The sequence below is a fragment of the Loxodonta africana genome, chromosome 23, assembly GCF_030014295.1.
Source record: "Loxodonta africana isolate mLoxAfr1 chromosome 23, mLoxAfr1.hap2, whole genome shotgun sequence".
In the NCBI taxonomy this organism is placed as follows: domain Eukaryota; kingdom Metazoa; phylum Chordata; class Mammalia; order Proboscidea; family Elephantidae; genus Loxodonta; species Loxodonta africana.
The window spans coordinates 67,510,967-67,533,345 of NC_087364.1; the positions used below are offsets into that span (position 1 = coordinate 67,510,967).

Sequence of the window (22,379 nt, forward strand, 5' to 3'; positions counted from 1 at the left end):
CCCTAGATACTGCGTCTGGCGTCACAGGAGCGGTTAGAGTCCCTAGATACTGCGTCTGGCGTCACAGGAGCGGTTAGAGTCCCTAGATACTGCGTCTGGCGTCACAGGAGCGGTTAGAGTCCCTAGATACTGCGTCTGGCGTCACAGGAGCGGTTAGAGTCCCTAGATACTGCGTCTGGCGTCACAGGAGCGGTTAGAGTCCCTAGATACTGCGTCTAGCGTCCCGCGTAAACGCGAAGCGGGTTCCAGAGGTGTTTGCAGTCGTGAGCTGGGCTGATGTATTGAGTGAGACGGAGAGATAACTTCTTGTCACTTCTTTTTCAGGGTTTTCTGATTAACTCAAAACCGGAGAATGCCTGCGAACCCATAGTGCCTCCACCGCTAAAAGACAATTCATCTGGCACTTTCATCGTGTTAATTAGAAGACTTGATTGTAATTTTGATGTAAAGGTACTATATGCTTTTTCTTTTTTTTTTTAGTTTTTTTTTTTTGTTACTGTTTAGTTAGCTGATTTACATTCTTCCTTGTTTCAGAAAGGATTTAAGGCAGTATAAAATTCATTCAGTTTTTTTTTTTTAAAAAAGAAATGACAAGGAGATGGTGAAGGCAAGAAAGACAGGAGCAGGGTTACTAAGGCCTCCTGGGTGGTGCACATGGTTTGTGCTTGATTTAACCTAAAGGCTGGCAGTTTGAATCCACCCAGTGGCGCTCTGGAAGAATGGCCTGGTTATCTGCTTCCGTAAAGATTATAACCAAGAAAAACCTATGGAGCGGGTCTACTCTAACACATGGGGTCACCACGAGTCAGAGTTGACTCGACAGCAGCAGGTTATATGTTCATTACAAATTTTGCTCTACGTTCTTAGCAGCCAGTACAAAGAGGGAGACATGGTCAGAGTCATGATTCACAGTGTTGGTGAGACTGAAAACAAACAGATTGACTAGGATATAAATAATTACTGTTGGTTCTAAGAATTTTCAGGTGGCTGTTGTGCACCTTGAAGTGTGATTTAATGGTGGAATCTTGTGTGATCTGACGTGGGAATGGGAACATTCGCCCTAGTTTTATGTCTCGACCTTTCCAGTACCAATATCCCACCTCAATCTACACCTATACCTACATCAACAGTTAGAGTTCTCTTCTGTAATAAGCTGACTCTATCCCATGTGTAGTCTGTCTCCCTGGAGTCAGTGAAGCTGGCATCTCAGATAGTAAAACAGAATTTCCCATAGGCCCTCCATCATTATCACCAGTGGTGTGGTTTTCGCGACACTCTTGTTATTTTTTTTGACACTTTTGGTACTGTCTTCACAAGTCTGTTTTTGAGTTGGCCTTGGCAGAAGAGCCACATCGTGGCCTGCATAAAGCAAGCCCAGGTGTTACTTTTACTGGATGACCTCAGATCTGTTACAGAGGGTCTTATATCTCACCCAGTGGGCACAGTACTTCCTGTACTTCCCGTTGCTTGATCTTAGGTGATTTTTCTGTTCAGTAGAAAAGCTTGCCTGACTCCTTCTGTGCGTAAATCTTGTCTCTGCTCTTTTTTACAAGTAACATGAAAGAAATGATACCTCCACAATAAATTCATGAAAGGAATTTGAAAACGTAGAGTACTTGGTCAATGATAGGTATTTTTTCTATTGCTTCAGATTTAGATTCAAATCAGTTGTCTTTCAAAGGGAAATAAATTAGAGCTTGCAGTCAGATGCAGTAAATTTCCTGCTCGTCAGAGTTGCTTGTTACGTGGCTTTTATGATAGTTAAATCCAAACCTATGTAAGAGTTGATCTAGAGCTAATATAATTCCAGGTTGTTCCAAGCAAAATGAAATATTATTACAACATTTCATTAATTTCTTGTTGCTGAGAAATTCATAGTAAACTGTCATTCTGCTGATTCCAGGGTTTATTGATTCTCAGGTAATTTCTCTCTCAGTTTAGTCTGACCAGAAACTTGAATGCCTTTTTTTTTTTAAATAACTTTTTTTAGGCGAGGAAAGGAGGTGGCTCACTGTGAAATTTAAGGAAATACTGTCCTTGAATATTTATTTTTGAGAATGAGAACGCAACTCAGGAATGAATGAGTAGGCTTGTTAGCCCTTCCGTCCCTTCTGTGCATCCTGATCTTCAGGCTAAGTACTTCTGATGGAGTTTTATAAGTTAGCCATTACTCCAGCTCATGTCTTTCTGCCTCCTGCCATGAATTTTATGGTCCAGCCATACCACTTGCTTGAGGTCTCTTAACTTGGCGTGTCATGCTGACCACCCCTTTGTGTCGAAGGTCTCTGTCCAAGAGGACCTCTGCCACCCACTTTTTATTTAAGTGCTTTTCATTATTTTGAAGTGCTGGCTGAGGATATTGTCTCCTCTAGAAACCTTACTTTTCTTCCCCCCTCTGGTAGAACCAACCATTCTAGCTCAATGTGCCACCCTTCCATCACTCAGTAAATATCTCCTTTATTGTGCCTCATCACTGTCTTAGTCTGGGTTCTCTAAAGGAACAAAACCAGTGAAGCATATATATAAATATATACAGAGAGAGATTTACTTCAGGGAAATGGCTCACACAGTTGTGGGGAAATGGCTCACGCAGTTGTGGGCAAATGGCTCACGCAGTTGTGGGGAAATGGCTCACGCAGTTGTGGGGACTGGCAAATCCCAAGTCTATGGGTCAGGCAACAGGCTGAAGACTTCTGCTGGCTCACGTGGTTGCAGGGGCTGATGAACCCAGAATCTGCAGGTCAGGCAGCTGGCTGAGGACTTCTACAGGCTTACACCCCAAGAAGCAGAGGTCAGGCAATGAGAAGAGTGCAGAGTCGAGAGACAGAGAGAGAGAGGGAGTGAGTGAGAGTGAGCTTTTTGGGAACATCCATTTATATACTGGAGGCAGGCCACACCACCTAGAAAACTTAACTTTCAGCTGATTGGCCGCTCACATTAGATCACAAAATGGAAGGTGATTACATTGTGAGAGTGCACATGCCCAACCACTGAGAACATAGCCTAGCCAAGCTGACAGATAACATCAGCCATCACAACCACGTTGTTATCTTACCAAACCACTGAGAACATAGCCTAGCCAAGCTGACAGATAACGTTAGCCATCACAACCACGTTTTTATTTTTGTATGTGTGTGTGTATTTCACTTATATGTAAGCTTACTGTGTTTAGAGTTCATGTTTTAATTATATTTCTATATCCAGTTTGTCTCATGGTGTTTAGTACATAGTAAACCATCAGTAACATTTTGTTAAATCAAACTATCCTGCCATCGAGGCGATTCTGACTTATAGGGATCCCGTAGGGTTTCCAAGACTGTAATCTCTACAGAAGCAGACTGCCACATCTTTCTTCCACGGAGTCGCTGGTGGTTTTGAAGCACCAACTTTTCGGTTAGCAGTCCAGCACTTTAACCACTGCCCACCAGGGCTCCTTTATACAGTAGTAAGCCTTCTATTTATGTGTGTAACGCATTCCAAAAAACATGCACATGTAAACATCCTGTTAAAAAGTTCAAATTGAGGCACTCTTATCTTAGAACAACATTAAATTTTCACTTACACCTCACCGTGTAGACACAGTCTGTCTTAAAAGGGTTCTATCTATTGTACATGCTCTTTAGCTTTGTGATTTTTCCTTCCCAGAAATACAGTGGGCTATATTATGACCACCCAAGGCTAAAGATTCATGACCTGTGTCGTTCCTGACGGTGTCCGTCTTCTGCTCAGTTGTGTTAAATTTATGAGGTAGTCGGTATACAGGGGAGGGGTTACAAGCTGGGTCTGAAAGCAGACCGAATTCCAGCTTTCTCACTGACTGGCAGTGTCATCTGCTAGTGACTAACCTCTGTGTGCCTCAATTCTTTATCTAAAATAGGAATTATATTGTTTCTGACATCCTGGCATTGTTGTGAGGATCAAATGAAATGATCGATGTTAAATGCCTGTTAAACACTGCTTTGGACTCAGGAGTAGACAGAGTGTTTAGATGTTGATGTTTTTCCACTCTTACACTGCCTTATACTTTGTCTCGCCATTGGTGTAAGATGGGATATGGGTGGAAAAGAGTAGAATACTTTTCTGGCAGAGATGCCCACTCTTCAGCTGATAGGCCTCCTGGTAATATAGCAGCTCAGCATCACTTGATGCATAAAATTTCTCATTTGGCTCATAAAGGACAGTGTAGTCATGCTAGCGTGTAATGTATGAATTATATGTTGCATAAATTTACGAGAGTAAGAATCGTAGATCACCTTTCAGGTATGAATAGGTAAAGATGAACTCATCACGGGTACTGGGAAAACAACTTGAAACCCCATCCCAAAGAGAATCTCCTTTCTGGGCTGGCTACTGGTGGGTCAGCTCTTGGCTTTCTCACCTGTAATCTTCAGATCAGATACCTATGGCTGCATTTTCTTGCCTTCCAAATTGATGATTACATACAGTTTTGTATTAATTATGTTATAGAACCTGATCATTTACAACCTATGTACAGTATTTAATTGCAAAAATAGCTCTTTGTAGATAATAAATACTGATTCATTCATGTATATCCACAATTTTGTATGAATACATTGGCATAAGAAAATATTTAGAGATATGATTCATTTCCTTATTTGTTACATAGCACTGTGGGTCTGAGCCCTGAGAAAAGTGAATTCAGCGTCATATGTAATGCAAAAGTTGATGGTAATTGGAAGGTTACTTTTGCCATGTCTGCTAGTCAAAGTGACACCCAGATTATCTCAGACAGATGAGATTGGCTCTGTCTTCCAAAGCTTTCCTTAGAGAAAGGAACCCTGTGCATTGCAGACAACAAGAGAAGAAAGAAGCAATGAACAAAGTTTAACAAGTTATTTCAGAGTATTAATGGTGGTTGGTATTTCTGGATTTGCTTTTTGCAATTTTTGCTTTAGATTTTTTTAAAAATACATTTTGTACTGTAATGGAAGAGACATATGCTTTTCTTATTTCTTCCTTAAAGTAAATAATGCAGTGGAAGCAGTGTGCTGCGACAAAGGAATGGCAGATGCTCTCTGTGCAGTCCCTCCCGGGTGATTTGTGACTCAGTAAGTCATGTTAAGACAGAAGGACTAAGCAAGTCAAATCCCTGGGTGGTGCAAACACTTAATGTGCTTGGCTGCTAACTAAGAGATTGGAGGTTCTAGTCCAGCTAGAGGTACCTCAGAAGAAAGGCCTGACAGTCTACTTCCAAAAAATCAGCTTTGGAAAACCTTATGGAGCACAGTTCTACTCTGATGCACATGGGATCACCGTGAGTCAGAATCAACTTGATGGTAGCTGTTTTTTTTTTTTTTTTTTAACTAAGAAAGTAGATTTGACCTTGAGTAGAAATTAAACTCTTCAATTAGCAATTCTCAGAGAGTAGGGAATTGCATAGTTGCGGCACAGTGAATTATTTAATATGGCCCTTCTAACTATAGTCTGTGATGCCCACCAAATGACTGGGTGGAACTATGCAAATGAGGTGCTCGTGGCCCTCTAAGGGGATCAGATAGCTCGCTAACAATATAAATTAAGGTGTATGGCATGCTTGTGGGGTGGGACCAAGCAAATAAGGTGTATGGAACCCTAACGAGGAGATTGGTCAGTTTTGCCATCTCGCTAGGCTTAAAATGAGCCATCCCAGAGGTGGGAAGGGAGTTTCTCACCACCACTAAGAAATAAGAGTCAGGAGTAGAACATGTCCTTTGGACCTGGGATCCCTGTGCTGAGAAGCTCTGGAACCAGGAGACAGAGAGAGAGAGCTGTAACACCGAAGATGACAAGAAGTGGCGGTAGGAGACCAGCAAGAAGCGGTGTGGTTGGCTTCCTGGCCCATGGAGTGAGAAAGCTGAGCACCTTCAGGCAGGAGCGTTGCTGGTAGAATAGGATGCCTTTCGGCACTTGGTGGAGCTAGGTTTGCTGACCCACAGAGCTAGAGCTGAGCACCTTTGGGCCAGGGCTTACTGGCAGAGTGGGGTGCCTCGGGACACTGACCGACAGAGCTAAAAAAGCCTTGTAACACTTGCCCGAGCAGGGGCAGAGGCTGAGGGTCCAGAGAGAGGTGTGCCTATGGGCACAGCTGAAAAGAGGATGTCCTGCTAGAAGAACTGTATCCTGAGTGTTCCTGAACCTGAATTATAACCTATTACTTCCCTAATAAACTTTCATAATTGTGAGTATGGTCTGTGAGTTCAGTGTGGCCATTGCAACAAATTATTGAACTTCGCAGAGAAGTAAAGAGGGACATTTGGTGGGAGGGAGGCTTGGTGTCAGAAGTGGTAAAGATGGTAGACAGAGGAGGCATGTCTGACACCTGCCTCATAGGAATCAGCCTTGGGCTGTTGATCTTTTTTTTTTTTTTTTGGTGGGGGGCTGTTGATCTTGATTCTCCTTCCCCCTCATGAAGCTAGAGGAGGTCAGATGCCCCCACCACACCATTTTTATAATAGTTTACAACATTATAAAATAAAAAGAGCACTGTTTTAATATATCTTCTGTGGAGAGGAGCACGTGTGAGCCTTTCTGTCTTGCCCTGAAGGGATGCGCAGAACCCATAGTGAGAGTCAGTACTGGGATATGAGGAATATCCAAAAGGCCAGTAAGAGGAACTACTGATTACACGCCAGCTGCTTATTTAGAAAACAGTCACTCACACTGACATAAACTGTATCCTCTGAAAACTACAGCTTTTTAGAGGAAAAGCAAACAGTGTTATATTGTTTGTCTTTATACACTGCTGTTCTTTACTGTGACAAAATACAATTGTTTAGAAATGTTAGTTTTTGTTGAGTATTTGAGGTTAAAACATTATTGGCTGTTTGGTAAAATAAATCGAGGCTACATGAAATCTTTAGTTAGAAAAGCGACTTTGTAGCATTCTGAGGCAAAGATAATCTCAGAAGGCTTGAATCGACCCCCAGTGGTAAATTTGACTTTTTAAAAAAAATTGTAACAATTCCTAAATATTAAAATAAAACAGTCATTTAAAATAGAACTTTTCAGAACTAAATAAATTTCTGTCTTTCTAACCAAATAAAGATTGTTGTTGTTAGTGTTGCCTATTTGGTTCCAACTCATAGTGTACAACAGAATGAAACACTGTGGTCCTCCGCCATCCTCACAGTCATTGCTGTGTTTGAGCCCCTTGTCGCAGCCACTGTGTCAGTCTACCTTGTTGAGGGTCTTCCGCTTTTTCACTGACCCTCTACTTTACCAAGCATGATGTCCTTCTCCAGGACTGGTCTCTCTTGATAACATGTGAGACAGAAAAAGTACATGAGACAAAATCTCGCCATCTTGGCTTCTAAGGAGCATCCTGGCTGTACTTCTTCCAAGACAGATTTGTTTGTTCTTCTGGCAGTCCATAGTATATTCAGTATTCTTTGCCAACACCATAATTCAAAGGCATCAATTCTTCTTCGGTCTTCCTTACTCATTGTCCAACTTTCACATGCATATGAGACAACGGAAAACACTATGGCTTGGGTCAGGCGTACCTTAGTCCTCTGCTTTTTAACAGTCTAAAGAGGTCTTTTGCGGCAGATTTGCCCAATATAATACATTGTTTGATTTCTTGACTGCAGCTTCCGTGGGTTTTGATTGTGGACCCATGTAAAATGAAATCCTTGGCAACTTCAATATTTTCTCCATTAATCATGATGTTGCTTATTGGTTCAGTTGTAAGAACTTTTCTTTATGTTGAAGTATAATCCCTACTGAAGGCTGTAGTCTTTGATCTTCATCAGTAAGTGCTTCCAGTCATCCTCACTTTGAGCAAGCAAGGTTGCGTCAACTGCGTATGGCAGGTTGTTAACGAGTCTTCCTCCAATCCTGATGCCCCATTCTTCTTCATGTAGTCCAGCTTCTCGAATTATTTTCTCAGAATACAGATTGAATAAGTATCGTGAAAGGATATAACCCTGATACACACCTTTCTTGGTTTTAAACCACACTAAACCAAAACAAAACCTATTGTCATTGAGTCAATTCTAACTCATAGTGATCCTACAGGCCAGAGTAGGACTGCCCGATAGGGTTTCCAAGGAGCAGCTGGTGAATTTGAACTGCCAATCTTTTGGTTAGCAGCCAGGCTCTTAACCACTGTACCACCTCCCCTTATTCTGTTTGAATGATTGCCTCTTGGTCTACGTACAGGTTCTGCATGAACACAATTAAGTGTCCTGGAATTCCCAACCTTCGCAACATTATCCGTAATTTGTTAAGATCCACACAGTCAAATGCCTTTGCATAGTCGATAAAACACAGGTAAACATCCTTCTGGTATTCTCTGCTTTCAGCTAAGATCCATCTGATTAGTTATCAGAAAGATAACCATTTTCATTGCAGTTCAAGGTATTTCTACCATATAGTTATAATGTTAAATCAGCTTAGTTTATTATATTTTGACTGGACTCTAGTGAAGCTTGGTAAACAGAAATGATGTATTTCTGCCAGATTTTATTAACATCTTATGGCCCAAGGATTACTTTTGAGAAATACCACTGCAGAGCTATCTAGGCCAGTTACAAGAAGACTGAAAGGACTTAGGTAGAATTCCGCCTCCCCCACCGTTGCTGTGAGTTGGAATCAGCTCAACGGCAGCGGGTTTTTTACTGGTGGGTGGAGGTGTATTTGGTATTGCATATGATGAGAAATGGGTTGGTGCTCTTCAGAGCTATTTTCTGTTGGAACACAGCTTTACAGAACTTGACTAAAGTACTGATGCCTCCTTTCCTGGACTTCTCCTTTTCTCAAGTCACATCTGGGTTTTCCCCTTCTTCTTGTTTGTCCTTACCAGTCAAGAATTCACAAGTTCTGTATGTACTGAGCAGTCTGTCCCCTCCGTGTCTTGGTATCCACCATGTTCTTCATCTGGGATGCCCTGCTTCTGCTTGTCTCTGGCAAACCTGACTTTATTTTAGATTGAGTGTCTTCTCCTCTTGGGAACCTTTCCTGATTTCTCCTCAGGTAGAATTGATCACTTCTTTTATATAATTCTGTATCCATCTCTGCTGCTAGAAACTCTGGTAGACTGTGAGGGAAAAGGTCATGTTTTAGGTTTTGTAGTTCTTAGATGGCACTTGGGATTAATAAATATTTACTGAACGAACTAATTTATAAAACCTTAAGATCCTACCAAAAAATGTAACTGCATTGAGGAAGTAAACAATATTATAGGAACCTTCCATTGGTTTCCTGTTCATTTCACTTAATGCTCTTGGAAGTGTTTTCTAAGTCTGGACACTCATTTATCCCACGAACGTTTTTCTCCAGGTCCAGATATTCTGTGAGAATTTAGAAATCACCGTAAACATTTTCCGTATCATCTGGATGACTGCATTATAATAAAGTATTTTTTCATGAATTTCAGTTATCACCTTATAAAAACAGTCCTCCAATTTTCCTCACCAGGCTTGCCCTTCATTATCCGTTCTGAGGCCTCCAGGCAAGCACGTTACTTGGTATTCCCCAGCATGCTCCGTACTTCCAGTGCAGCAGTACTAAGCAAGCAGATGTGACCTTGAGTAGGAATTAAACTCTGCAAATTATCTGAAAGTCGGTTAATGTCATTGTGTAATGTTTCCAATTCATTTCCACATTCCTATAAGATAACTATAACATTCGTTATTTATTTCAGAACCATGTTTAAAACATTCTGTGGAATGAATGTGCTCAGAGACACCCAGTGAGTAGAAACAGCTCCATCCCACATGGTTCATTCAGCAGCTTGGTGTTCCTAGTTCATTCGCTCATTTGCTGTTCCTTTCATCCTTTGATGGAGAAACGTAGCTGCGTTTTCATGATTAGGGCTCTTTATACATAACTTATTTTGTATTAAAATAACAAATCCAAATGCCCTTGTTGTAAAGGGAATTACCAGGAGCGTGAAAGAAAAAAAAAAAGAAAAGCTGAAAAATATTAGTTACATTTTGTCTTAATACAGCTGTGAATGCCAGTAACCTGATTTACATATCCTTTCCCCATGCATTCTTTTGCTTCAGAATTTTTACACTGGGTCTCATTTTATCACAGACTTCAGGATTTTAGGTCACATGATTTTCATGAGACTTACTGCTTTATTTTGGAGCCAACCTCAGGTACACCGTCAATGAAGAGTATCTAGGAAATAAGGAAAGGCGAGATGCAAAGAAAGATGGCAAGTCTGACCTACTTGCTGTTGGTGAGAGAATTGTCATTAGTGCCTAGTGCTCTCTTTCGTGGCATAGCTCTTCCCAGCGTGGCCTGCAGTGATCCTAAAATAATGTGCAGGGAAGAACGGCATGGGAATGGTGTTTAATGTTGGCAGGTCTGGATCTTATGTCAACAGTTGGGTATTCCCTACTTGTGAGAGCACTTGGCTGCTTTTAGCAGAAGGTTAGTGGCTCGAATCCACCAGCCACTCCGTGGGAGGAAGATGTGGCAACCTGCTTCCGTAAAGATTACAGCTTAGAAACCCTATGGGGCAGTTCTGCTCTGTCTTGTAGGGTCTCCATGAGTCAGAAGTGACTCGACGGCAATGGGCTTGGTTTTGTACTATCTATAATACTTTCATATAGGGAATTCATTTTCATTAAAGAGAAAAAATTCCCCAGAAAAAAATTCTCCCGAGTCAACTAAATGATTTCGCTACTGCGTAATGGATCAGGACGAACAGTTTGTAAAATGCTGATTTAGGCGAATGTTTCCTTTGTGACAGTGAAATTCTTCAGGGTCACCACCAGGTATACTCTTACCTAAACAGTTCTAAATTCAAAAGTTGCTTTTTATTTATAATTTTAGTATTAAATTATATCTACCAATATTTTAAAATTACCTTTTTGTATACCATGGAGCTCTGGTGGTGGTGCAGTGGCTGTACTAATAGAGCTCAGCTGCTATTCAAAAGGTAGGCAGTTGGAATCCACCAGCCACTCCTTAGAAACCCTATGGGGCAGTTCTGCCCCATTCTATAGGGTCACTGTGAGTTGGAATTGACTGGACGGCAGCAGGTTTTTTTGGTTTAAGTTATACACTGTATTAGTTTCTAAGGGCTGCTGTGATAAAATACCACATACCAGGTGGCTTATATAAGAAAACAGAAATTTATCGTCTCACAGTTCTGGAGGCTAGAGTTTGAGACCAAGGTATGGTCTGTGTTGCTTCCTTTTGAGGCTTTGGGGGAAAACCTGTCCCATGCCTCTCTTCTAGCTGCTGGTAGGCATTTCGTAGCTTACAGCTGCAGAATCACATGGCATCCATCCTCTGTTTGTCTCTCTCTATCTGTTCTCTCTAATATGAACAACACTGGGATGGGATCAGGACCCATTCTACTGTAGTGTGACCTCATGTTAACTGATAACATCATCCAAGACCCTATTTCCAAATAAGGTCAGGTTCAAAGGTACCAGTGTTAGGACTTCAGTATATCTTTTTGGGGGGACACAATTCAGACCATAACATATATAAAGGTTTGGCTTTAAAATGATGTAATTGGAACACAACCGAAAATCTTTTATTAATATTTTAAATTCCAAATATTCTGACTTCTGTTTTCTGGTATACTTGAGACAAATACATATATATGGCTTTGCATATAAACACAAAAGCTTTTACCAGCCCCTCCAAAAATATTTTCTAATGAAATAAATAAATGCAACTTACTTCTAAGCCTTCAGTATAGTTGTGATTTGCTACTTGTCTGAAGATCAACTCCTAGAACCTAACCTCAAATGAGAGAAGGAAACATGTTTTGTGCCACCATAATTGTCACAAAGGTTCAGCATTAAAACCATGTATTTTCCTGAGTTTTTCCCAGCATTTTTTTAAAGAATAGAATTCTTACCAGGTTTAGTTCTTCATTTCTCTTCTACAGAAAAGAACGTAAGGGTGGAGTGAGGTGGGAATGACTATTATTGGCCTGCTGATAAGCACACAGGGCGAAGTAACATTTGACACTTAGCATTGAGGAGAAAACCCAGAAATTCTACAGAGCTGATAGCTGTGGTCCAGTGAAGCATGTTCACAGTGATCCCTGAGTCACTGGAAAAGGTCAATAATGTTCAGCACCCTTTACTTAAGAAAGCTGGGAAGATACAATGTATTTTATGAAAATTTTCATCCACAATGACTAAGGTGAAATATTTGCTGTGGTTTTTTTTTTTTTTTTTAGGGGGAAGTAAGCAACGTATATAAAGAAATTTTATTTTTGTGGCATGTATCTTATTGGGTAGGGCTGGATAAGCAGTTATCTTAGTTGTGATTTAGTTTAATTAACAAATATTTATGTAAAAGATATTTTTCTAAGCTTGAGGTACATACAAATAAATGAGCTAGTTCCTTTTTTTAAGGAACATAAAGCCTGGCATTCAAAATGCTCTAAATGTTATTTTTATCATACGTCTCTGTCAAGATGATGATAGACTTGCTTTTCTAATAATGTTTTTACCAAGAAGAATGAAAAATCATTAATTTTAAGGTAAGATTCTAAAATATAAATTAGCACAAATTTAATTATATGATATTGTAATTTTCACTTATCTTTAAATGCAGCAGCTTTTGTCTTTATTATCTTTTTGAAAGCATGGTGAAATTAGTCTATATATATGTTACTTTATTAATTAATCGTGACAGTTGAAAATTATTTCATTTAAAATTAAATTGTGAAGTTGGACTAATGAAAGTGGGTTAAGTTGTTAAAGTACCTGGCTGGTTATTAAAAATGCCGTCAAGACCAAAGCTTGTAGTTTATGTAGTAACAAAGAGGAAAACTTAAGTATCTCGATGAAGCTTACTCCTTTGTTAGTAACTCTCGAGTGCTTTGTCTTAAACTATTTTAAAATCAGCTCCAGCTTTTATGTCTTACTATCTTTCCTATAGCAGCATTCATCAACATGTCCACGATAGTTACTACACTTAAAAAATTTAATGTCGATAAATACTATTATCTAATAATAATAAAAAAAGAACCCCGTTGCCATCAAGCCAGTTTCGACTCATAGAGACCCTATAGGACAGAGTAGAACTGCCCCAACTGGGTTTCCAAAGAACAGCTGGTGGATTCAAACCACTAACCTTTTGGTTAGCAGCCGAGCTCTTAACCACTGCGGCACCAGGGCTCCTACCTAATAATGTTGTTGTTATGTGCTGTTGAGTTGGTTCTGACACATAGTGACCCCATGTACAACAGAACGAAACACTGCCTGGTCCTGCCCCATCCTCACAATCATTGTTATGCTTGAGCCCATTGTTGAAGCCACTGTGTCAGTCCATCTCAGTTGAGAGTCTTCCTCTTTTGCACTGACCCTCTACTTTACCAAGCGTGCTGTCCTTCTCCAGGGAGTACATATTTATAATATCTAATTGTCTCCAATATTCTCTATAGCTGTTAGTTCTTTTTTTTTTTTTTTCCTGCTATTCTAAGGTCCAGTCACGGATCACATGCTGAGTTTAGTTGTCTTGTCTCTTTTAATCTGCAGCTGTTCTTGATCCTTTTTTCTTCAGCCTTTTCTTCATCTGTGTTTCAGTTTAAATATTGTTTTGTCTTCATGTTCTTGTTGTAGTCTTCTGTTAAGCTCATCCATTGAACTTTTCGGGTAGTGTACAGGCATACCTTGAAGATATTGCGGGTTTGGTTCCAGACCTCTAGTTTTGTCCATATGTTATCTTTCAGGAACTTTATAGCTTTAGCTTTAACATTTAGGTCTTTCATCCATTTTGAGTTAGTTTTTGTATGTAGTGTGACGTATGGGTCCTGTTTCATTTTTCTGCAAATGGACATCCAGTTTTGCTGGTACCGTTTGTTAAAGAGAATGTTTCTTCCCTCATTCAGTAGACTTCAATCCTTTGTCGAAGATCAGCTGTCCGTAGGTGGGTGGATTTACTTCTGGGTTCTTAGCTCTATTCCATTGGTTTATGTGTGTGTCTGTCATTGAACCAGTACCAGGCTGTTTTGATTACTGTGGCTGTATAGAAAGTTTTGAGATAGGGGAGTATGAGACCTCCTATTTTGTTCTTCTACTTCAATATTGCTTTAGCTATTCAGGGCCTCTTTTCTTTCCATATAATATTGGGAATTAGTTTTTCTATTTCGTTAAAAAATGCTGTTGGGATCTGGATAGGGATTGCATTACATCTGTAGATCACTTTTGGTAGTACTGACATTTTCACAATGTTATGTCTTCCAGTCCATGAACGTGGAATATTTTTATGTTTGTGTTGTCTCTTGGTTTCTTGCAGTAGTGTTTTATAGTTTTCCTTGTATAAGTCTTTTACATCCCTGGTTAGATATATTCCTAGTTATTTTACTCTTTTGGGGGCTATTGTGAATGGTATTGTTTTCTTGATTTCCTTTTCGAAGTCCTCCTTATTAGTGTAGAGGTACCCGACTGATTTTAGTGTTGATCTTGTACCCTGCCACTTTGCTGAGCCCTCCTATTAATTCCAGTAACTTTCTTGAGGAATCGCTGGGATTTTTTATGTATAGGGTCATATCATCTGCGAATAGGGATAGTTATACTTCTTCCTTTCCAGTATCAATACCCTTTATTTTCCTTTCTTTATTGCTCTGGCTAGGGCTTCCAGTACAATAATAATAAGAGTGGTGATAATGGGCATCCTTGTCTTATTCCTGTTCTCAGAGGAGGATGCTTTCAGTCTCTCTCCATTGAGAATAATATTGGCTGTTGGTTTTGCATATATATCTTTAATTATCTTGAGGAATTCCCCTTCTATTCCTATTTTGCTGAGAGTTTTTATCAGGAAACAGTGTTGGATTTTATCACATACCTTTTCTGCATCAGTTGAGATGATCATGTGATTCTTTTCCTTTGGTTTATTTATGTGGTGAGTTATGTTGATTGGTTTTCTAATGTTGAACCACCCTTGCATCCCTGCTATGAATTCCACCTAATCATGATGTATTATTTTTTTGATATGATGTTGTATTCTGTTGGCAAGAATTTTGTGGAGAGTTTTTGCATCTATGTAGCCAGGGTTGCTTAATGTCCACGAAATGTTCTGTGGAATAGGACATTATATGATTTGCATGTTGTGCGAACACCATTTTATATAGAGTTCACCTGGAGGCGTGGCTGGTGGAAGTGATCTTCAGTCCAGGCGGAGAGCACATCCCGCACATCAAGTATGTGTCACAGACCATTCTTCACTTGAGTCGGTTGAACCCCAAAAGCGAGGCTGAACTCTTGGTATTTGGATGATGTGTTTGTAAAAATTTGTCCATTTCTTCGAGGTTTTCAAATTTGTTGGAGGACAGCTTTTCATCATATTCTGTTAGGATCCTCTTTATCTCAGTTGGTTCTGTTGTGGCATCCCCCATTTCGTTTCTTATTTTGGCTGTTTGCATCTTCTCATTTTTTTTTCCTTTGTCAATTTGGCCAGTGGTTTGTCAATTTTATTGATGCTCTCAAAGAATCAACTAGTCTTGTTGATTCTTTCTATTGTGTTTTGCTTTTATTTCATTTATTTCTCCTCTGATCATTAGTATTTCCTTTCTTCTGGTAGCTGTAGCCTTCTTTTGCTATTGCTTTTCTATTTGTTCAAGTTGTTGAGCTATATTACTGACTTCGGGCCTTCTTTCTTGATATGTGCATTTATTGCTATAAATTTTCCTCTGAGCAGTGCTTTTGCTGTGTCTGAAAGGTTTTGGTATGTTGTGTTTTCATTCTCATTTGATTCTAAGAATTTTTTAATTTCATTTTGAATTTCGTCTGTGACCCAGTAGTTTTTAAGTAAGGTGTTACTCAGTTTCCATGTACTTAATATTTTTTTTTCTTTGCTCTTTGTTTTTGATATCTAGTTTTATAGCGTTCTGGTCAGAGAAGATGCTTTATTGTTTCAGTGTTTTCCAGTTTGTCAGGGCTTATTTTGTGGCCTGAAATACGGTCCATTCTGGAGAATGATCCCTGTGTAACAGAAGAATGTGCTCTGTGCTCCTATGGGGTAGTGTGCTCTGTGTATGTCTGTGAGGCCAAGTTGGTTAATTGTGTTATTTAGATCTTCTTTATCTTTGTTTCTTTATAGTTGTTTGGTCCATTGTCGAAAGTGGTGTGTTAAATTCAACTATATTGTAGAGCTGTCTGTTTCTCTTTTCAATTCTGTTAGAGTTTGTTTTACATATTTTGGAGCTCTTTTATCGGGTGCATAAATATTTATCGTCATAGCTTTTCGTGAACTGATCCTTTAATCATTACATAATGCCCTTTTTTGTGTCTTATATTGGATTTTGACTTAAAGTGTATTTAATCAGTATTATTGCCATTTCTGCTGTGTTTCAGTTACTGTTTGCTTGATTTTTTTTTCCATCCTTTGATTTTTAACCTATGTATATCTTTGTGTCTAAAATGTGTCTTTTGTAGGCAACGTATTGATAGGTCATGTTTTTTTAATCCATTCTGTCACTCTGTGCCTCTTCACTGGTACATTTAATCCATTTACATTCAGTGTGATTACCATGTTTTTATACAAATAACACACCCCTTCTGCTTTGTTTGCCAGTCACGCCCTCCGCTTACGAGGTATTTTCATAAGTGTGCTATGCTAATTTTTTTAACTCAACATGTGAAAGAGGATTGGTATGCCAGTGTTTGTGAGGCTACATCACGGGGGAGGGTGGGAGGGCATAGCCAGCAAACAAACAGAGAAGGCACGTGTTATTTGCAAAGAAGTACGGTATCAGTAGGTATGAATTTACTTGTGCTATTTTGTTATACCTTTTTTGTGTGTGTTATCAATGGTTTCTTTGTTCCTCTTGATGATTTTTTCTTATCATTTGTTGTTGTTTTGTGTTTACTGAGTCTTTTTGATTTTCTTCTTTATTTTGATGAATAGATTTATTAACTTTCTTTGTAGTTACCCTGAACTTTATCTTTATCCTCCTAAATTTGTCTTGAAATTGCCGTGATTTTCTCTCCATATGGAAGTTCTATAACTATACCATTTATTCCCCCTTTTTGATTTGAAGTTGTCATTGTTTACAGCTTAGCAGCTCTTGATCCCTGTAATAGTTCTGTAGCTTTATTTTACTTTTGTGAAATCTTTGTCTGGGTTGGTATCTGGGTGATACTGTTGTGTAGACGTCTTTATCTCAGGTTGTTGTCTGATGTTGTTGGTTCTCTGTCCAAAGGACTCCCTTTAATATTTCTTGTAAGACTGATCTGGTTTTTACAAATTCCCTTAACTTATGCTTATCTACGAGTGTCCTAGTTTTGCCATCATTTTTGAAACAATTTTTCTGGGTATATGATTGTTGGTTGGCAATTCTTTTCCTTCAGGATTTTATATATGTCATCCCGTTGCCTTCTTGCTTGCATGGTTTCTGATGAGATATCTGCACTTAGTCTTATTGTTGCCCCCTTTAAAAAAAAAATTTTTTTTTTTTTAGGTGATATTTCGTTTTTCATGAGCTGCTCTCAATTCTTTCTTTGTCTTTGATTTTAGAAAGCTTGATTATGATATGTCTTGGTTACTTTCTTTTGGGGTCTATCCTGTGTGGAGTTCGTTGCGCTTCTTGGATGGAAACCTTCTTGTCTTTGATGATATTTGGCAAGTTTTCTGCCAATGAATTTTCAAAAATTTTTTCAGTACTTTTTTTCTCCTTCTCTTCTGAAATTCCCATTACCCATAAATTATTTCTCTTGATGGTGTCTGACATAACTCTTTGGCTTTCTTCAGTTTTCTCATTCTTTTTTCTGATTGTGCCTCAAACAAATTAGTATCAAGAGATTTGTCCTCTATTTTGCTGACTCTTTCTTCATTGATTCGATTCTACTTCTGTGTCCTTCCATTGTGTTACCTATTTCTGGTATTGTATTGTTAATCTTCTGAAATTCTAGTTGTTTTTGTATGCTTTTTTTTTGTCTGTTGAATTTGTCATTTCGTTTGTATACTGTTTTCCTGAGTTCTTCTAAGTTTCCCTCTCCCCCCCGCCCCGCCCCTGTATTTTCCTTGATTTTTTCAAGGAACCCAAATATAAAACCAAAAAAAACCCAAACCTATTGCCATCAGTTTTGCTAAAGATCATTCAGAAATGGCTGCAGCAGTATATTGACAGGGAACTGCCAGAAATTCAGGCTGGTTTCCAAAGAGGACGTGGAACCAGGGATATCATTGCTGATGTCAGATGGATCCTGGCTGAAAGCAGAGAATACCAGAAGGATGTTTACCTGTGTTTTATTGGCTATGCAAAAGCGTTCGACTGTGTGGATCATAACAAGTTATGGATAACATTGCAAAGAATGCAAATTCCAGAACACTTAATTGTGCTCATGAGGAACCTTTATATAGATCAAGAGGCAGTTGTTCTGACAGAACAAGGGGATACTGATTGGTTTAAAGTCAGGAAAGGTGTGCGTCAGGGTTTTATTCTTTCACAATACCTATTCAATCTGTATGCTGAACAAATAATCCAAGAACCTGGACTATATGAAGAAGAACAGGGCATCAGGATTGGAGGAAGACTCATTAACAACCTGCATTATGCAGATGACACAGTCTTGCTTGATGAAAGTGAAGAGGGCTTGAAGCACTTACTGATGAGGATCAAAGACCACAGCCTTTAGTATGGATTACACCTCAACATAAGGAAAACAAAAATCCTCACAACTGGACCAATGAGCAACATCATGATAAACGGAGAAAAGGTTGAAGTTGTCAAGGATTTCATTTTACTTGGATCCACAATCAACAGCCATGGAAGCAGCAATCAAGAAATCAAAAGACACATTGCATTGGGTAAATCTGCTGCAAAGGACCTCTTTAAAGTGTTGAAGAGCAAAGATGTCACCTTGAAAACTAAGGTGCGCCTGACCCAAGCCATGATATTTTCAGTCCCATCATATGCATGTGAAAGCTGGACAATGAATAAGGAAGACCGAAGAAGAATTGGTGCCTTTGAATTGTGGTGCTGGCGAAGAATATTGAATATACCATGGACTACCAAAAGAACGAACAGATCTGTCTTGGAAGAAGTACAACCAGAATGCTCCTTAGAAGCAAGGATGGCGAGACTGTGTCTTAGATACTTTGGACATATTGTCAGGAGGGCTCAGTCCCTGGAGAAGGACATCATGCTTGGCAGAGTACAGGGTCAGTGGAAAAGAGGAAGACCTTCAACGAGGTGGATTGACACAGTGGCTGCAACAATGAGCTCAAGCATAACAACGATGGTCAGGATGGCTCAGGACCGGGCAGTGTCTCGTTCTGTTGTGCATAGGGTCGCTATGAGTCAGAACTGACTGGACAGCACCCAACAACAACAACAACAAAGCCATCAAGTCAATTCTGACTCATACTGACCCTATAGGACAGAGTAGAAGTGCTCCATTGAGTTTCTAAGGAGTGCCTGGTGGATTTGAACTGCTGACCTTTTGGTTAGCAGCTGTAGCTCTTAATCACTACACCACCAGGGTTTCCAACCTAAATAGGAGTCTTTTGAATTCCTTATCAGATAGCTCTATTACCATTTCTTCCTGAGGAAGGTTTTCTGTCCCTTTGCTCGCTTGATGAGCCATCTTATCCTATTTCTTCATAGGGTTTGTTATTATCTGCTGTCTCCAAGGCATTAAGGTGCTTATTTATTTATATATTTATTGATTGATTGTGTGTGTATTTGTTTTGTCCTGATTTTGTTTTGTTTCGTTTTGCTATATCAGGAGCTTCGTTTCTTCTCTTTAGATTGTCTGTTTTTCCTTTGTATTATTTTAATTGTTTTTGTTTTGTGGTTCTGGTCTTGATATGACTTTGATAGTGTCTGTTGACCAGGTGTGATTTCCTCTCAGTAGTTAGTTTGGTGGGTCACACCCATGTGTGAGTCCTTTATCGTTAGGTTTGTGTGTCTCCACTCGCAGGATTAGAGTGGCGGTATGAGAGCAGGTTCTTTCCCTGATGTTGGGTGACAGGTGTTGGGAGGTCAGGGTCCTTTCATTGCTCTTTTGGGACCATGGGGGTCCTTCTGCTACCAGTTAGTGCATCCTCTGGAGGTCAGGTCAGGATGTCTCCATAGCCACTGTGAGGCAGTGCTACCCAAATGGACAGGATAGGCCCTCTGTGCGTGCCCGAGTTGGATCTCAGTAGGCAGTACGGGATCAAGGGGTTCCACTGAATGTGCATTCGCCGTGCAGAAACTGGCTGGGTGTGTGATATGTGACGTTGCTGCCAGGCGAACGTTGGATGAGGGCACTAGGATCTCCTGCTTGTCATTAGCCAGAGGTGCAGATGGCGCCTTGCTTTACTCCGGGTTTCTGTACCAGTACCTCTGTCTCCTGTTGGGAATTCCATGAAGTTGCCTTCCTGTGCTACTTACCGAAGAATGCTGCTCGTTTTGTCTCAAGTTGGCCATGCTGCTGGGCAACCTAGTAGGGCACCTACCAAAAAAAAAAACCAAACCCAGTGCTGTCAAGTCGATTCCAACTCATAGCGACCCTATAGGACAGAGTAGAACTGCCCCATAGAGTTTCCAGGGAGCACCTGGTGAATTTGAACTGCCGACCGTTTGGTTCGCAGCCGTAGCACTGAACCACTGTGCCACCAGGGCACCTACTATCCATAAATCTCCTTGTTTGCTGTTTTCGTTCAGTTTCTTCTTCCCTGTGGTGTTCAGTCTAATTCTTCACCCTTCTGTTTGTTCCCAGATTGTCGCCTGTATCTGTTTCATGTGGTTTCTCAGGTCTTTGCTATAGGGGGATGGCATGGTGTGTCTGACTAAGCTGCCTTCTTGAACTGTCCTCCTGTATTGTTTTGTGTTTTTAGTATAACAAAAGATCCTGCCTTTTGTCTTGTTATTTTTCTCTTCTTACCATATGAAAAATCTCCCCCAATTCTTTTCACTGGTAACTCAAATTACCTCTTTTGAAGGTGTAATGAAATTCCATAAAATCTGCCATAGGTATTTTTACCCGTAACTTTTTCCCCTCTGAGTCTCTACAAAGTCTTCCATAATACTTTAACACTTTTTTTCCTGGCTTGTACTCTGTTTTGTGTATAGGTTAAATTTACTCACCATGTGTTTTAGATTAATGTTGTCTTGAGTCTTGAAGCTTTCTCAGATCAGTTCCTCTTCTTAGACATTTGTAAAATGTTAAACGAGGTTTGGGATCCTAGGCCTCACCCTAATCCACTGGGAAACCCCAGGCTTCTCTATCCAGTCAGATAAAGTTGCCTTACAATCCCAGCTCTGCCTACATGTGACCTTAAGGAAGTTTCATTTACCCTCCTTTCCTCATTTCTAAAATATAAAAAAGAATATCCACATTGTAGAGTTTTTCTTTTCTTTTTTTTTTTGCGCATTGGTGATATGTGTAAAGCACTAGCACATAGAAGCTTCTTTTATCCATATAACCTTTGGCCTGGAGCTTTCTTATAACATTATATCAGTAGTTTTCCCTTGCTTCTCATGCCTCTGTGTCCCTTAAAAGGTATCTGTTTATGATCAGCTGGGCAGCACAGTGGCCTCTTCTTATAAGGCATGTTTGGTTAGTGTCAGTATTACCTATTTGTACAGTCTGGGGAAAAATGGAGTGTTGTGTCATTTTCAGGGTTCATTTTGAACTTGTCTTATCAAAGACTCTTTCATTAGCAGCCTTTTGACATTCTAGCTATTTACACCAACAAGGGTGCATTCCCTCTTTCTTTAAAACTCTTGGTTAGGTGCCACTGGTTTGGATAATTTGTTGATTAAGGATCCCTGGGTGGCGCAAACAGTTAAGCGCTCAACTGCTAATCACAAGGTTGGTGGTTCGAACCCACTTCTTACCAAGACAGGCCTGGTGATCTGCTTCCAAAAGGTCAGAGCCTTGAAAATCTTATGGAGCGGTAGTTCTATACTGCACACATGGAGTTGCCGTGAGTCGGAATTGACTCGATGTTAGCTAATGACAACAGTTTGTTGATTAGATATAAAATATTCAGTGCATTTACCCCAATTTGAGCTAAGAGTGCTGATCAGTCTCCTTACGAAGACAGATTGGCAATTCAGTTCAAAAGGCTTTTTTTTACTGCATTTTTCAGTTTTGATGGCTGTTTTTGAATTCAAGTTTGTTCACTGTGCATTCTTTTTTATTCATGAGTCTTTCTTTTAGTTTTTTGCTTCCATCTGACACCATGTGTTTGAGGTTGTATTTATAAATGTGAAACCTTGCACATGCTTACAAAGTGACTTAGGTTTTATTTCTGCCTCGTGTGTTCCTAAAAATACCAGCTGCTGCTTGGTTGAAAATGTAATTTAACTTGACTGACACGTGAATTTTGTAGTTTGTAAATACGGATAAATTTTCCTTGTTTGTGTTCATAAGCTCGTTGGTCCATATGTTAATGTGTTTCTTGATTTAATTTCATCTCCTTGTTTTAAAAATCAATAAAAACAACAACAAAAACCTTGGGGG

The 22,379-nt window shown here is 39.7% G+C and overlaps 1 protein-coding gene across 7 annotated transcripts in view; it reads left to right on the forward strand.

Moving 5' to 3' along the window:
• Positions 1 to 22,379, forward strand: part of RNF13 (ring finger protein 13) — a 125,806-nt gene that overhangs the window by 49,768 nt on the left and 53,659 nt on the right. For 3 of the 7 annotated variants that reach the window (XM_023555426.2, XM_003416158.4, XM_023555427.2), the window contains one exon: positions 325 to 450. The exons of 1 other annotated variant lie outside the window; for it this stretch is intronic. In XM_023555426.2, the coding sequence (XP_023411194.1) occupies positions 325 to 450 (126 nt within the window). Of the gene's footprint in view, positions 1 to 324; positions 451 to 12,196; positions 12,461 to 22,379 lie in introns of those variants that run through there. 3 more of the 7 variants (XM_064275588.1, XM_064275590.1, XM_064275591.1) reach the window with 3 other exon arrangements.